The sequence below is a fragment of the Geotrypetes seraphini genome, chromosome 12 (genome assembly GCF_902459505.1).
Source record: "Geotrypetes seraphini chromosome 12, aGeoSer1.1, whole genome shotgun sequence".
In the NCBI taxonomy this organism is placed as follows: Eukaryota; Metazoa; Chordata; class Amphibia; order Gymnophiona; family Dermophiidae; genus Geotrypetes; species Geotrypetes seraphini.
Window position 1 is genome coordinate 109,242,087 of NC_047095.1, and position 15,049 is coordinate 109,257,135.

At 42.1% G+C, this 15,049-nt stretch overlaps 1 protein-coding gene across 3 annotated transcripts in view; it reads left to right on the forward strand.

The window, feature by feature from the left end:
- The window catches only part of LOC117346067 (oocyte zinc finger protein XlCOF6-like), a 30,333-nt gene extending 18,960 nt beyond the window's left edge, over window positions 1–11,373 (forward strand). For 2 of the 3 annotated variants that reach the window (XM_033915362.1, XM_033915364.1), the window contains exons 7-8: window positions 1,758–1,871; window positions 9,875–11,373. In XM_033915362.1, coding sequence (XP_033771253.1) covers window positions 1,758–1,871; window positions 9,875–11,151 — 1,391 coding nt within the window. In that variant the 3' untranslated portion in view covers window positions 11,152–11,373. The remainder of the gene's footprint in view (window positions 1–1,757; window positions 1,872–9,874) is intronic. The other variant, XM_033915363.1, reaches the window with a different exon arrangement.
- The last annotated feature ends 3,676 nt before the right edge of the window (window positions 11,374–15,049 follow it).

Below are 15,049 nucleotides of genomic sequence, written 5' to 3' on the forward strand. Positions count from 1 at the left end.
GTCCATTTGAATATGAAGAAAGATATCATCTCCATAGGTTTGCAATTGTTCTCCATTTAGAGTGTGATTTCTCCAAGGGAGCTCATGAATAAATTGAACAGAACTGGGGAAAGAGGGAGCCCTGAGGAACTCCACAGAATAACCTCCAGCTTTGAGAGAAGGTATTGCCTTACCACACAACCACATGATGTATTTTCTGCTGGTTAAGAAAGACTTTAAAAAGTCTAGGGCTCCTGGGCTAGATGGACCAATGGTCTGATCTGTAAGGCTATTCTTATGTTCTTATGGTCCTTCAAGTCTGATTTCACTTTGTTAACAGAAGGTTATGGTCAACGGAATCGAAGGCTGAGATGTCAAATTGTAGAAGGATTGCTTGATTCTCTCTGCAGAGTGTGTTCTTGATGTTGGTTGTTAATGTGAGAATCAAGAGTTCTATGCTGTGATGGGCCTTAAATATGCATTGTGTTGCATGAATGCAAGAGTGTTTGTTAATATAATTGATGAGTTGTTTACACACAAGGGTTTCGAACAATTTGGTCAATATTAGGATTCCGGTGATTGGTCTATAGTTGGATAGTATGGATAGGTCTGCATCCTACGTTTTGGGTATTGGAGTCAGGGCTATGCTGCCCATTTTGACGAGGTATGTGACCTTTGCGGAGTAAGGAGTTGAGAAATGTCATTATCCATTGATAGGTGATTTTAGGTGCATTAGCTAGCAGTTTATTGGGAAATGTGTCCAGGGTGCAGCTGCATTTAGACAGTTTAAGTTTGTAGTGACTTCTGATACATTTAGAAGTTAAATTGCTCTGGCTCTAGATAGCCCACATTTCAGAGGAGAGACAATTCACATTATCAGAGAGAATGATAACTAATGGAAAAATAACAATTAATTTGTAGTGTTACATCTTCCAACTTACTTACAGGGACCATTTACTTCTCAGTAGAGGCACTAGACAGTGTTACTCCCTTTGCATCAAGAAAAAATTGTAACTGAGAAGGCTCGAAAAATATATAGGAATTTTGATCCAGTTGGATCATACATTTAATTGAAATTTGGCCCTCAAAGAAAGTACAAACTGTTTCAGTTCTAGAAATAATTTCCTCCTGGCCTGTGTGGATTTTGAGACATCTGGAAATATACTGATCTTACTCCGTGAGCCTAAAAGAAAGCCTTAGGAGTGCCTATCTGTTTTGCTGAAAGACAAACGTCGCCAAAAGTGTCGAACAACAGATGACTTCGTCCTCTGAGGTTTCTAGAATTTCTGTCAAATTTAAAGAAGAGTGAAATGTCTTTGCCCCTTTATCTTCGTTCTTTCATCAGCAACGTATACGATCCCCTGTGAATTTTTCATCCTCCTTTCCATCGCTCACTATTTCAGACCACCTTCTCTGCCATTCTGATACGCCATACCGCCCATCCACGTTCTCAGCAACATGTGGATTATGTTTTCTTGGAGCCCCTGTAATGTTCAAAACTGGAGAAAGGAAGGCTGGGTGGCCTTGCTGGAATGTATATGAAGGAGAAGAGGTGGGATAGTCCAGCTCATTCTGGCAGAAAAAGAGGAAGGTTGGATTCTCTAGCAAAGAGCGTATTTAACAGCAGCTTATGTGCTTATGATATTGTAGTAAACTGGATGTCATGGTTCATTTTTATGTCCCTGCTACTTAAAAATGTCAGATCTCACATAGTTTCCATCTTCTCCCTTTTATATAAGATTTCAGTTGTTGTTTTTTTTGTTTGTTTGTTTTTACAGGTAGTCCTGATCCCACAGTAGAGATCCTGAAAATGGAAGAAGTTAATGACTATGACCAGCTGGAGGGAAGAGAGGAGGATACTGCTACCAAGAACAGTGAGAAAAAATTCCTTTGTAATTTCACACTTGTCTCTTAATTAATAGTTTCAAAAGTTAATTTCATTGATGAACTACTTCCTTATCAATCGAGGTCAAAGCGATTCGCACATTTTCTTTGTCAGGTACTCTAAGGACTAGATGCACTAAAGATATCAACTTGATCACCGTTGGCCATTTCTCTGGTTGATTCTCCAGCAGCGATCGATGCGTTATCAAGTTTGCATGCAAATGCAGCCGATCAATCGTTCAGTGAGCAATTGACACATGCGCAGAGCCCTAACAGTAGTGACAGGAGAAGCAGCTTCCTGTCACTGCTGTTAGGGCTTCTGGTGCGAACGTCGGATGGTGTGAATAACATGAAGAAAGACCTGGCGAAGCTTGGTTTGAAATTTTGTAGCTAAAATTTAATGCTAAGAAATGCAAGGTCATGCATTTGGGCTGCAAACACCCCAGGGAACGGTATAGTTTAGGGGGTGAAGAACTTATGTGCATGACAGAAAAGCGGGACTTGGGTGTGATTGTATGTGATGATCATAAAGTGGCCAAACAGGGTGAAAAGTTGGCAAAAGCTAGAAGGCAAAAAAGATGGCAAAAGCTAGAAGGATGCTAGGTTGCATAGGGAGAGATATGGCCAGTAGGAAAAAGGAGGTATTGCTGCCTCTGTATAAGACTCTGGTGAGACCTCATTTGGAATATTGTGTACAATTCTGGAGGTCACACCTTCAAAAAGATATAAAAAGGATGGAGTCGGTCCAGAGGAAGGCTACTAAAATGGTGTATGGCATGGGTGCCCACACTTTTTGGGCTTGCGAGCTACTTTTAAAATGACCAAGTCAAAATGATCTACCAACAATAACATTTTAAAAAAACACAAAGCACACAGAGAAAATGTTAATTATCATTTATATTCCAGGGTTTTTCAAAGAGGTCAAGGCAGATGACTCTATGCATTGTTGCCTCAGTAACAACTATACAAAAATAGACAAATAAACTCCCCTCCCTTTTTACTAAACCGCGATAGCAGTTTTTAGCACAGAGAGCTGTGCTGAATGCCTCATGCTGCTATCGATGCTCATAGGCTCCCTGCGCTAAAAACCGCTATTGTGGTTTAGTAAAGGGGCCATAGTGCAAAATATAGACAGCAAATTCTCAAAACGGACACACTAAATTGAAAATAAAATCATTTTTCCTGCCTATGTTGTCTGGTGATTTCATGAGCCTCTGGTTGTACTTTCTGCTTCTGACTGTGCATCCAATATTGCTTCCCTTCTTTCAGCCTACTGTATGCTTTCTCTCCTCCAGACCTCATTCCCTCCCCCAACTTTTTCTTCCTCTCTCCATGCCCCCTCCCCTTTCTTTCTTTCTCCCTGCCCCCTTCTTTCTTTTTATCTCTCTACCCCCTTTTCCTTCTCCCTCCATGCCCCCTTTCTTTCTTTGTCTCCCTGTCCCCCCTTTCTTTCTTTTTGTTTCCCTTTTTTCTTTCTTTATCCCTGCCCTCCCCCAAGCCACTGCCGCTGTCATCGGGGAACAGGCCCCCAAGCCACCGCCACCCCAAGCTCTCCCTGCTTCCTGAGCAGAAGTGTCGGGCCAACCAACATTCCTCTCCCTGATGTCAATTCTGACCTTGGAGAGGAAGTTCCGGGATGTCCCGGAACTTCCTCTCCGATGTCAGAATTGATGCTGGAGAGAGGAAGACTGATCGGCCCAGTAGAACGCGAAGGCAACATGGGATGGGCTCCGCAATCGACTCGCGTTCCCTTCGTGATCTACTGGTCAATCGCGATCGACCTTTTGGGCACCTCTGGTGTATGGTCTTCATCATAAGACATATGGGGATAGACTTAAAGATCTCAATTTGCATACTTTGGAGGAAAGGCGGGAGTGGGGAGATATGATATAGTCGTTTAAATACCTACATAATATAAATGTGCATGAGTCGATTCTCTTTCATTTGAAAGGAAACTCTGCAATGAGAGGGCATAGGATAAAGTTAAGAGGTGATAGGCTCCGGAGTAATCTGAGTAAATACCTTTTTACAGAAAGGGTGGTAAATGTGTGGAACAGTCTCCCGGAAGAGGTGGTAGAAACAAAGACTGTGTCTGAATTCAAGAGGGCTTGGGATAGGCATGTGGGATCTCTCAGAGAGAGAAAGAGATAATGGTTACTGTGGCCTTTATCTACCGTCATGTTTCTATGTTTTGTTTTGTTTTTTAATGGCATAGATGTGTGTGTATACACATCTGTCCCATTAAAAAGAAAAAAGCCCCCTCCACACCAGGCACGCCCCAGCCACTGCCCCCCCCTGAATCCCCCCAAAATCGCAGGAGGGATGCCACCAGACACCCCCCCCCTTCACTCCGAATCTCCCCTGTACCTTTTTAAAACGTTGGAAGCAGGAAGCCCGCTCTCTGGCTCGTGCTTCGGACCCACCTGTCTAAATGACGGGCCTTCCCCTCCCTGGTGCATCATGTGATGCACGGGCCAAAGGCCCTGATTGGTTCAGACACCTAAGGCCCCTTCCAAGGGGTGGGGCCTTAGGTGTCTGAGTCAGTCAGGCCTTAGGCACCTCCCTCTGTTTTCAGGATACTAAGGGAGGAGCCTAAAGTCCTGATTGGCTTGACCAATCAGAACTTTAGGCTCCTCCCTCAGTATCCTGAACTTTCACTTACTTTCATGCATATTGTATTTCTAAATTGGTAGCACTGTGCTTTATGCTGACAGCCCTGAGGTTCATGAACCAGGTGCCAAGTGAATCCAAGGGTAACCCCCCTGTTTCTCCCAGATACTAGCAGTGGACACATAAAGTTATTTTCTTTGTTGAGCACCAGAGCAGGAGCCAACTGTTTAGGTTTGGGCTCTAAAGCAGACTTCCACGCGAAATGAAATCAGACCACACCAGTAGTTGAAAGAATAACCCCAATCTTTACTTCTTCTTGGAATGCAAAAGAGACTATTACGTGTGGACCATAACGGAGGCCTAGTGGTAAAGCTGCTGCTTCGGCACCCTGAGGTTGTGGGATCGAATCCTAACACTGCTCCTTGTGACCCTGGGCAAATCACTTAAGGGCAAATTCTATAAGAGGCGCCCGAAAGTTAGGCGCCCAATTAGGCCCTGTTCAGCGCGATTCAAGTAGAATTGGGTGCTGTTTAACGAATCACGCTGAGCGGAACCTGTTTTTGAGGCCAGCTCTAGGCACAGCTAAAAGTTAGGCGCCTAGCGGAGCGCTTAAGCGTGCTTAAGAGCGGTGATTCTGCAGCAAGGTGCCTAACGCGTGGCCACGCCCATGCCTAACATGCATCGCGCCTATTTTTTTTGAAGGCCGTCTAAATTTTTAGAGGCGCCTTGTTACAGATTCGCACTTTCTTGATAGGCGCCTATGTTTCAATCGGGGCTGATTAAAAAGCTTAATTGAGCTTGTTATTCAATTTAGATAGGCGCCTATCTAGGTGGGCGCCTCAAGTTTCAAGTTTTATTAGGATTTTATATACCGCCTATCAAGGTTATCTAAGCGGTTTTACAGTCAGGTACTCAAGCATTTTCCCTATCTGTCCCGGTAGGCTCACAATCTATCTAATGTACCTGGGGGCTCCAAAATAGGTGCCTATCTTTAGGCGCTAGTTACAGAATTTGGGCCTTAATCCTCCATTGTCCCAAGTACAAAGTAAGTACCTGTATATATGTAAACCACTTTGAATGAGTAACCACAAAAAGCGGTATACAAGTCCTATCCCCTTTCCCTTTCAACAACTCAAAAATTACGTCTAAATTCCAAATCGGATGTAAATAGTTCAGGCACACTGGGATCCTCCTTGTTGGTTGGATCCAGCTGCAGAGCCCAAAAGTCCAGGTCTTTTGGTTTGGGATAGACCTAAACCTAAATCTGAGTTTTTCTGCTGTGATCGGTTGGGCTGTACTGGCCAAAAGACAACTTCCCACCCAGAGCTAAAGAAGACTTCTCTGGAGTGATGTAATTTTCCTGAGCCCACCATCCAGGGAGTTTAAGAGCTAGTCTGGCTTTCCACATGTCTTCTGGAAACTGTTGGAAACCAAAGGCAATTTCAAAGTTGCCCAAATATTTATTTAAAAACTTATACCCCGCTTACACCTAAGTGATCCACATAATACATCCATAACTTTTAGACATTACAACAATAAATCAATCTTACTTTAAAATGCACTCTAAGAAAGTAGCATAGACCATATTTCATTTAAAAAAAACCCCAACCCTCTACAAATAGAATTGTTTTTGGCACCTTTTTAAATGTCTGAATATCAGAAATTACCTTGAGTGATCCTGGCAGGTTGTTCCACCAAGATATTTATTTCCTCCCTTCCTAGAAAGCTCAAGGTGGGTAACAGTAGAACAAACACAGATTCAGAGAGAAGATGTAACAGAAGGGACTGGTGGGATTACAAAGGGGCCCTAGGTACAATATTAAGGTACAATATTAAGGCTACAATATTAAGGTACAATATTAAGGCTAATAAATGGTCATTAAGGAGAAGTGTACAAATTCTGTAGGCAGTGGATCTAAGTACAAGGTGAGGCTAACATGTTATCATGTGCAGAGGGGGGAACCAAGAGGGACTAAGGGCATACATAGTTCAGGGAGCGGGAACTTGGGTAATATTGAGAACATAGCAGGGCATGGGCTAAAGATCATGTTGGAGGCATATAGAGGGGAAGTCAAGATACTCTTCTGTTCCCCTGGAAGCCCAGGTATAGGCAGGCAGCATGGCACACACACACACACACACACAGGTCAGAAGAACACACACAGAGGGGAACCAGAAGGGACAAAGGGCATATATGGTTTAGGGAGAAGGGACTTGGGTACTATAGGGAGCATAGCAGGACATGGGATGAAGATCATATTGGAGGCATATAGAGGGGAAGTCAAGCTACTCCTGTTTCCCTGGAAGCCCAGGTATAGGCAGGCAGCTTAGCACAGACATACAGATCAGAAGAACACACACAGAGGGGAACCAGGAGGGACACAGGGCATGCATAGTTTAGGGAGAGGGGACTTGGGTAATATAGGGAGCATAGCAGGGCTTGGGCTGAAGATCATATTGGAGGCATATAAAGGGGAAGTCAAGCTCCTCTTCCATTCCCCTGGAAACCCAGGTACAGGCAGTTTAGGACACACACATGTCAGAAGTTCACACTCTAACTGCATTCCATATGTATTTTTCATACAGTTCTTCACTGTCAGTTTAATTTCCATCCTATAAGTTCACATAGAATTTTTCTTTTTTCAACCATCTTTATTGTCTCTTCTTTATTAATTTCCAGGTACTTTAGTTAGATTGTGAGCCTTCGGGACATTAAGGGAATTTTTTAAGTACCTTCTTACTTCTCATTTATAATCTTAATGTATATTTTCTTCAAACCGCTTAGAACCTAACGGATGTAGCGGTATATAAGAAATAAATTACATTACATTACATTACTTTTTATAGAATACAGCAAAACATAGCAGTGATAATTTAAAAATGCAAAGTTTTTACACCACCATTTACTTGCACTCATGGGGAATATGTGCACTATATCATACTTCCAATGCATAATATTCACCCAGGGCTACACAAGTTTTGGTTAGGCCGTAATCCAAGTGCAGGGAATCGCTACAGGGACTGACAATGAGTTTAAGATCACAGAACCAGCAGGGTGAGTTCAGTTTTCCTCTGTTCAAGTGGCAATTCTCACCAATCTACAAGCAGCTTCAAATGAAAACTTAGCTAAGCAACTTTTAAAAAAAATAAACCTATGGGGATAATTAACTTCTATATGTCCTTTTTTTAGCTGTAAAATTAAAAATGCTCTCATTTTACTTAACAGGTTATATTTATGAATCATATCTGGAAACATTATTTTGTTTTGAGTTTTTGTATTTATTTTTTTTCAAGTGGTTTACAATGAAGGATGTTTTGCAATAACTATGCATCCAATGTTACATGATTCCATTTTGGTGGGGATGGGGATTTTCTTCATTACGATTACCGTATTTCCCCATGTATAGGCCGCAGGAAATGCCAATTTAGGTTTTGAAACTCTTAGATAAGCCTCCCCATGTTACTAGCCGCGGCTTATCTAAGAGTTTTAAAACCATTAAGGCGGCCTATATATCCCTATACATACAGTCTCGTCTCCTCCCCAGATGTGCACACACATTACACGGCGCCTGCTCCTCGCTATCCATCTGGAGTCTGCTCAGCTCTATGCTCTCCATGGTGGCTGGTGGCCAGCGCCAGCGAAAGCTACACAGACGGGGCCTTTAATAGCTCAGAAGCGCTGCAGTCCTCCTCTTCTTCGCCTTCGGGGAAGTCGAGCATAATCATTTCCCCATTCTGGCTGTAGGAGTTCACAAACCAACTGGCTTCGCTGCAGCAGGAGAGCAACCTCCCCTCCCCCCGGTAAATACCTCTGTAGTTCCCTCGCTGGCCTTCTGCCTCTTGCAATGTCGCGGCCGTGGTGCAGGACAGGAGCGATGTTTGCAGCATCCAGCCAACCCCACACTACTTCTTCAATGCCTGCGTCAGTTCTCGCGGAACTCGTAAGTCCCACGAGAACTAACACAGGCATTGAGGAAGCAGCGCGGGGCCGGCTGGATGCTGAAAACATCGCTCCTACCCTGCACTGCGGCCGCGACATTGCAGGAAGCAGCTGGAAGCTGTCCAGAAGGGAGCTCCAGGTACGGGGGACTCGCCCCATATGAGGAAGCCGCACCCACAGCTTCAAGTTTCAAGTTTTATTAGTGCTTGATAAATCGCTTATTGAATATCTAAGTGATGTACAATTCAAATAAAATAGAAAGACAAATACAATGACTTTAAATAAAAACATACTGGGTTAACATACATGAATCGTGAGGATTGAGAGGGAAAGTTACAATATGTTGTAGATAAAAAATACATTAAAGGGAAAATATCTCAAGGAAGGGAAAAAAAAAAATTGTAGGATGTCAAGCCTAGGGACAAAAAATTATAAGTCTGGGGGTCATATATTAAAAGCATCCTTGGAAAGATAAGTTTTTAAAGCTCTTTTAAAAGAAAAGAGGTCCTTTATGTCTCTTATGTACTGAGGCATAGAGTTCCACAAAAAAAGGGCAATAATTGAAAACATGTCTTGTCTTCTAATTCCAATTATTTTCAGGGATGGAACTGTTAATAGATTGTGTGAAGCTGATCGGAGGGTCCGTGAAACGTTGTATGGAATGAGCATTCTAGTAATGAACTGGGGTTCATTATAGGTCATAGATTTGAAAACTAGCAGTAATATTTTGAACGAAATTCGATGGATAATAGGAAGCCAATGAGAGTCTATCAGCAGAGGGGTGACGTGGTCAAATTTTTTTGCATTGTAAATTAGTTTAATTGCGGTATTTTGGATAATTTGTAACCTCCTTTTTTCTTTTTGTGGTATGTTAAAAAAAAGGGAATTGCAGTAATTGATTTTGGAAATGATCAACGAGTGAATCAATATGTTGATGGACTTAGGTGTAAGGAACTTGGATATAGAACGTATCATACGTAATTTACAAAAGCATGATTTAACTGTATTCCCTATGTTTTCATGAAATGAAAGCTTGTCGTCCACGATAATACCTAAGATTTTTAACGATGAAACGGAATCTAAGGGAATGTTGTCTAGGACAAAGGTAGTGTCCAATGAAATGTCCTTTTTCCAAGAGAATATCATAGATTTTGCGTTTTTTTTAAATATTTAAGGCTAATTTGTTGGTGTAAAACCCATGTATAGGTCACGGCCTATACCTGGGGAAATACGGTACTGTTTATGCTGGGTTTAGGGGGGAACTCTATACATTTGTTGTGGTTTGTTATATTTTACTAGAAGTGGAGGGCTTGTAGGATGGGGTATATATTTGTACTTGTTTTCAAAAAAGGGCAAGCTGTATGTTGTGGGTTCCTTTTGTCCCTTGTTTGTATTGTATCTTTACCTTGCTTACCCAATAAAACAGTTTTGAATCTAAAATGCTCTCATTTTATCCAACAGGTAATGAAATTTGGAATAATAGTGCTAGAATGACAATGAGCACTGGGCAGCCAAGAGAGGAATATAAACAGAGAGACCCCTTCAGAAACAGCCCAGATCCTTCCGTCTGTCAAGAAAAAATCAGTGACGTAAGACCAAACACGGTGGAAGACAGATCTCAAAAAGAAGCATTAGACACACAGACTGAAAAAATGTGTACTGCCACCTGCTGCCCAAATCTTGTACAAATTCAGGGATTCGGTGAAAACAAGAGTTCGATTCATTATTCTGATTCTAATGAATGCTTCACCAAAAGCCCACATTCTGTTGAGCGCCAAGAGAGTGAAAGTAGGAAAACGTTTACGGAGAGATCAAGTCACTTGTATGTCCAAGAACATCTTAAAACGGAGAAAATAATTACAGGAAGTGAAATAGAGAATGGAGCCGCTAAGAAAACTGAACATACAGCACAAATAGAATTTGATACACAAAAGAAACGACTACAGTGCACTCAGTGTAAAAACTGCTTTGCATGCACACCTGAACTGGAGAGGCATATAAAAGTTCACTCAGGAGGAAGAACGAGTCAGTGTGAGGTATGTGAGGAAGGGTTTACTGAGAAATCAGACTTGATGAAATCCAAAACAATCCAAAGAGAAGATCAGCCTTTTAATGATATGGAATGTGAGAAATGTTTTACATATAAATCGCAGCATCAGATTCCTCAGCAAGGACAGAAACCATTTCATTGTTCCGATTGCGATAATTATTTCAGTGAGAATGAAATGACCCACTTTGTAATGAAACCATTTGAATGCCCAAAATGTGATAAACGTTTTAGTCGGAAAGCCACCTTGCGACGGCATGAAATGACCCACATGTTCATAGCAAGAGAAGAATCGATGAAATGTTATGAATGTAGCAAAAGTCCCGCAAAACCCTATGAAATAAGCCACATTCGATGGAAACCATTTAAATGTTCTGAATGTGGCAAACGTTACACTGAGAAGAGTACGCTGCGACGCCATGAAAAGATACACACAGGAGAGAAACCACACAAATGTTCTGAGTGTGATAAATGTTTTAGTGAAAAGGGGAAATTGGAGCGGCACAAAATGACGCACACTGGGGAAAAACCATTTAAATGTTCTGAATGTGACAAATGTTTTATTGAGAAATCCTCACTTCGACGGCATGAAATGACACACACTGGAGAGAAGCCATTTAAATGTTCTGAATGTGTTAAATGTTTCAGTGACAAACGGAGCCTACAACAACATGAAATAACCCATTTATAATGTTTCAACATGATGATAAGAACTAAACATATGAATCCACAGACCACATAGGGAATAATTTTATAACATGGTGTCTATGAAAAGTCCAAAAATGTGTTTGTCTGTGTCCCATATATGGTGGTTCAGTGTATGGGCTGGGGAGGGCATCAATGGGAACTCCACTAATTTGGAACATGAGGATGTTACTGGCCAGACTTTATGGAAGATATCCTGCAAAAAACAGGATGGTTGGATAGGCTGGAGTGAGCTTGAACGGCAACTTCAGCATTTGGAACCTAGGACAATACCAGTCTTTGCAGTCTACGGCCCAGAAATATCAAAAAAGAGACAAGTTAATTTTTTTTTCTCTTTTTTTTAATTGAGATTTAACAATTTCAACAAGATAAAATAAACTCTTGTACAAGAAATACAGAAAGAAACTCAAATAATTAAAAAGTTAATTTAATCATATAGTTTTTAATGAGTGTAACTTAGGGGCAGACTGGATGGACCATTCAGGTCTTTTTCTGCCGTCATTTACTATGTTACTATGTTATATAAGCAAAGGAACTGAGGTGTTTATGACCATGGATGATACCCTGAAACCCAATCTCAGGTGTCTTATCCAACCACGTGACACCAGGGTGGTTTGAGGTCTTTACCTCTGTATTAGGAAAATATCATTGCATGCATTCCATGTGGTTGCAGTTTGTGGTTCCTTAGGGTATTTATTGAGCACACGTTGAGTCTCACTATATATTTTTGTTAGTTTGCAAAAACAGACCTAGACTTCATTTCAAAAACGCCCCTCTATGGGGTCCTTTTACAAAGGCACGCTAAGCATTTAAGCACATGTTTAGCGTGTGCTAATACAATGCACATGCTAGTGCATCCATAGGATACCATGCAAGTGTTAGCATTCAGCGTGCACTAAAAACTATAGTGCACCTTTGTAAAAGAGGGGGGTATGTGTCTTTACAGTATAGGCTAACTTCCTGACAAATTTTCTCTTGCTCCCTCAGCAATAAAGGGAGTTCCCCAGTATAGGAATTAAATAGTCTGATGTGTAATTGAAGAATTGTATTTTATTTTTAACTTATATTGAATGTTATGGTATACATGGTAATAGCAACAAGAATGGAAAAACGTTCTAAGCCAGGGGTAGAGAACTCCAGTTCTCGAGAGCTATATTCCTGTCGGGTTTTCAGGATTTCCCCAATGAATATGCATGAGATCTATTTGCATGCACTGCTTTCAATGCATATTCATTGGGGAAATCCTGAAAACCCGACTGGAATACGGCTCTCAAGGACCGGAGTTCCCTACACCTGTTCTAAGCAGTACTCTGATCTTTTCTTCATAGAGATTGCCAAGTTACCCAAATCCGGGCTGGAGACTTTTTGGCCAATCCTGGTTTTGAACTTATATCCCAAAGCAGTGTGGGCTTTGTATTGCCTGATCCTGCCCACTGAAACAAGTGTTGCAAGTCCTGTAATATCAGCTCAAAAAAACAAAACCCTAAGGACTAATATAGTCAACTAGTCTTTAAGCCCGTTAGATTAACGGGTGCTAGAATAGATGTGTGTCTCTGTATTTCTTTTTTTCTTTTTCTCTCCTTGGCTGCTTTCTTTCTTTCTGTCTCTCTCTTTCCTCGGCTGTCCACCACCTCCCCTTGCCTGCTCCCCCTGTCCAGCAGAAGCCCTTCTCCCTTCCTTTTAGCTCCCCCTTGCCCCTGTCCAGCAGTAGGCCTCCCTTCCTGTTACCTTCCCCCCCTATCTAACAGTACCTCTTCCCTGCTCCCCCTGTCCAGCAGTAGGCCTCCCTTCCTGTTACCTCCCCCCTGTCTAACAGCACCTCTTCCCTGCTCCCCCTGTCCAGCAGTAGGCCTCCCTTCCTGTTACCTCCCCCCCTATCTAACAGTACCTCTTCCCTGCTCCCCCTGTCCAGCAGTAGGCCTCCCTTCCTGTTACCTCCCCCCCTGTCTAACAGCACCTCTTCCCTGCTCCCCCTGTCCAGCAGTAGGCCTCCCTTCCTGTTACCTCCCCCCCTATCTAACAGTACCTCTTCCCTGCTCCCCCTGTCCAGCAGTAGGCCTCCCTTCCTGTTACCTCCCCCCCTGTCTAACAGCACCTCTTCCCTGCTCCCCCTGTCCAGCAGTAGGCCTCCCTGCCTGTTACCTCCCCCCTGTGCAGCAGCACCCCTTTCCTGCTCCTCCTGTACTGCATCTGGCTGTTTAGAAGAGGAGGGCAGACAGAAGAGCAGCAGAAGGCCTTACAGTGCTCCCTGGCTGTGGATAGGTCTGCCGCTGCCTGGAGGAGCTGAAGAGCAGGGAGGTCCGTGCTTAGAGGGTGCTCGGGTGCGTGGGAAGCTGTTTTGCAGGCTAGTGGGTGTGAGGAGGGGCCGGGATCGCAAGAAATGTCCGACGTTCTGTTGCTGACTGTTTAGTTCTGTGACAGAGATATTTTTAAGTTTAAAGCTGCCGCCACGGTTCCTTTATTTATCCCCGCCTGCGTCGGAAGCCTTCTCCGACGCAGGTGCGGCAGGTGCGGCGGCGGCGGCTTTGAACTTAAAAATAACTTCTAACTTACCGCTGAACTTAAAAATTACTTTGGTGAGAACATCCTTGGGGTCCACGAGTGTGGTGCCATTTTTTCTCCCAAGCTCATGCGCCCTCCTGCCTGCCACGGATATACGGATCACAGAACACACAGGTAGGAGTGCGCATATGCGCTTAGCATTTTATTATAGTAGATAAAGCCCAAAACAATAGCATTTTCTGGATTCCCTCACGCTCCGGGATATGGCGCTGACAGAATAAATGTAACTTCTGCCGCCCTAATTTTGAAAGTCTGCTTTATGTATATCCCCGCTTCTGACGAAGGTGGCGAAACAGAGCTCTGTTCAGTGGCGATATTGATTCTCCAAGGCACATGTTCAATAACAAGATACAGCTAAGTACTTCTTTGTCTCAAACAGCTATTGATGGATTTTTTTACAATATAAGTGGTGCTATGAAAAAGTAGCGCTATGAACTTTTAAATCTATGAACTATATTTTTATTGATTGTTAACTTTTTCAGCATTTAAGAACTTTTCTACACATTCTTTTTCTTATTTTTACATGAATTTTTCTTTATGGATTGAGTTATGTTTTCAGTTTACTAAGAGATTGTTATAAATTTTGATTAACAACTTTTTTTAATATTCAAGATTTGCAGTCTTTTATAGTATGGAACTTTAGAGCACGCCAGCATGATTTTTTTCAAATCACTTTCACTTTAAGGACCTTATACACTGTGATGTCTTTGGGAGTTTATTGATGATAGTCAAGATTTTTTTCTATATTTTTCATATTTTTCTATATTCTTTTTTATTAATTTTCATTGTGTCTTTTCCCTTGATGGTAATGTTAATAAGGCATTTATCTTATATTCACACTGATTAGAGTGATGTATGGGGCACCTCTCATTTAGACTTAAATCTGGTGCCAGTCACCTATGAGGTACTGCCTGAGCCTATATCCTCTCGTTTATCTCTGAAAGGCTCATACTGATGTCCATCATTTAATAATAATAATAATTTTATTCTTATATACCACCAAAGCCATAGAAGTTCGAGGCGGTTTACAGCAAGAAGCGCTGGACAATCAGCGAAGAGGTTACAGTCAAAGTCAGCGAAGAGGTTACAATCAAAGACAGCAATACAATCTTACATAATGAAGGAATATGAAAGCTATATATAGTTCATTAGGGTTACTGGTTGAGTAAGCAGAGCTGAGTAGATTCTTAGTTAACAAATCAATTGAACAAGCTCGTTTTTACCAGTTTTCTAAAATTGAAGTAGGATGATGAGAGCGCAAAAACGTTACTAAGCCAATCATTCCATTTGCCTGCCTGGAAGGCAAGAGTTCTGTCCAAGAA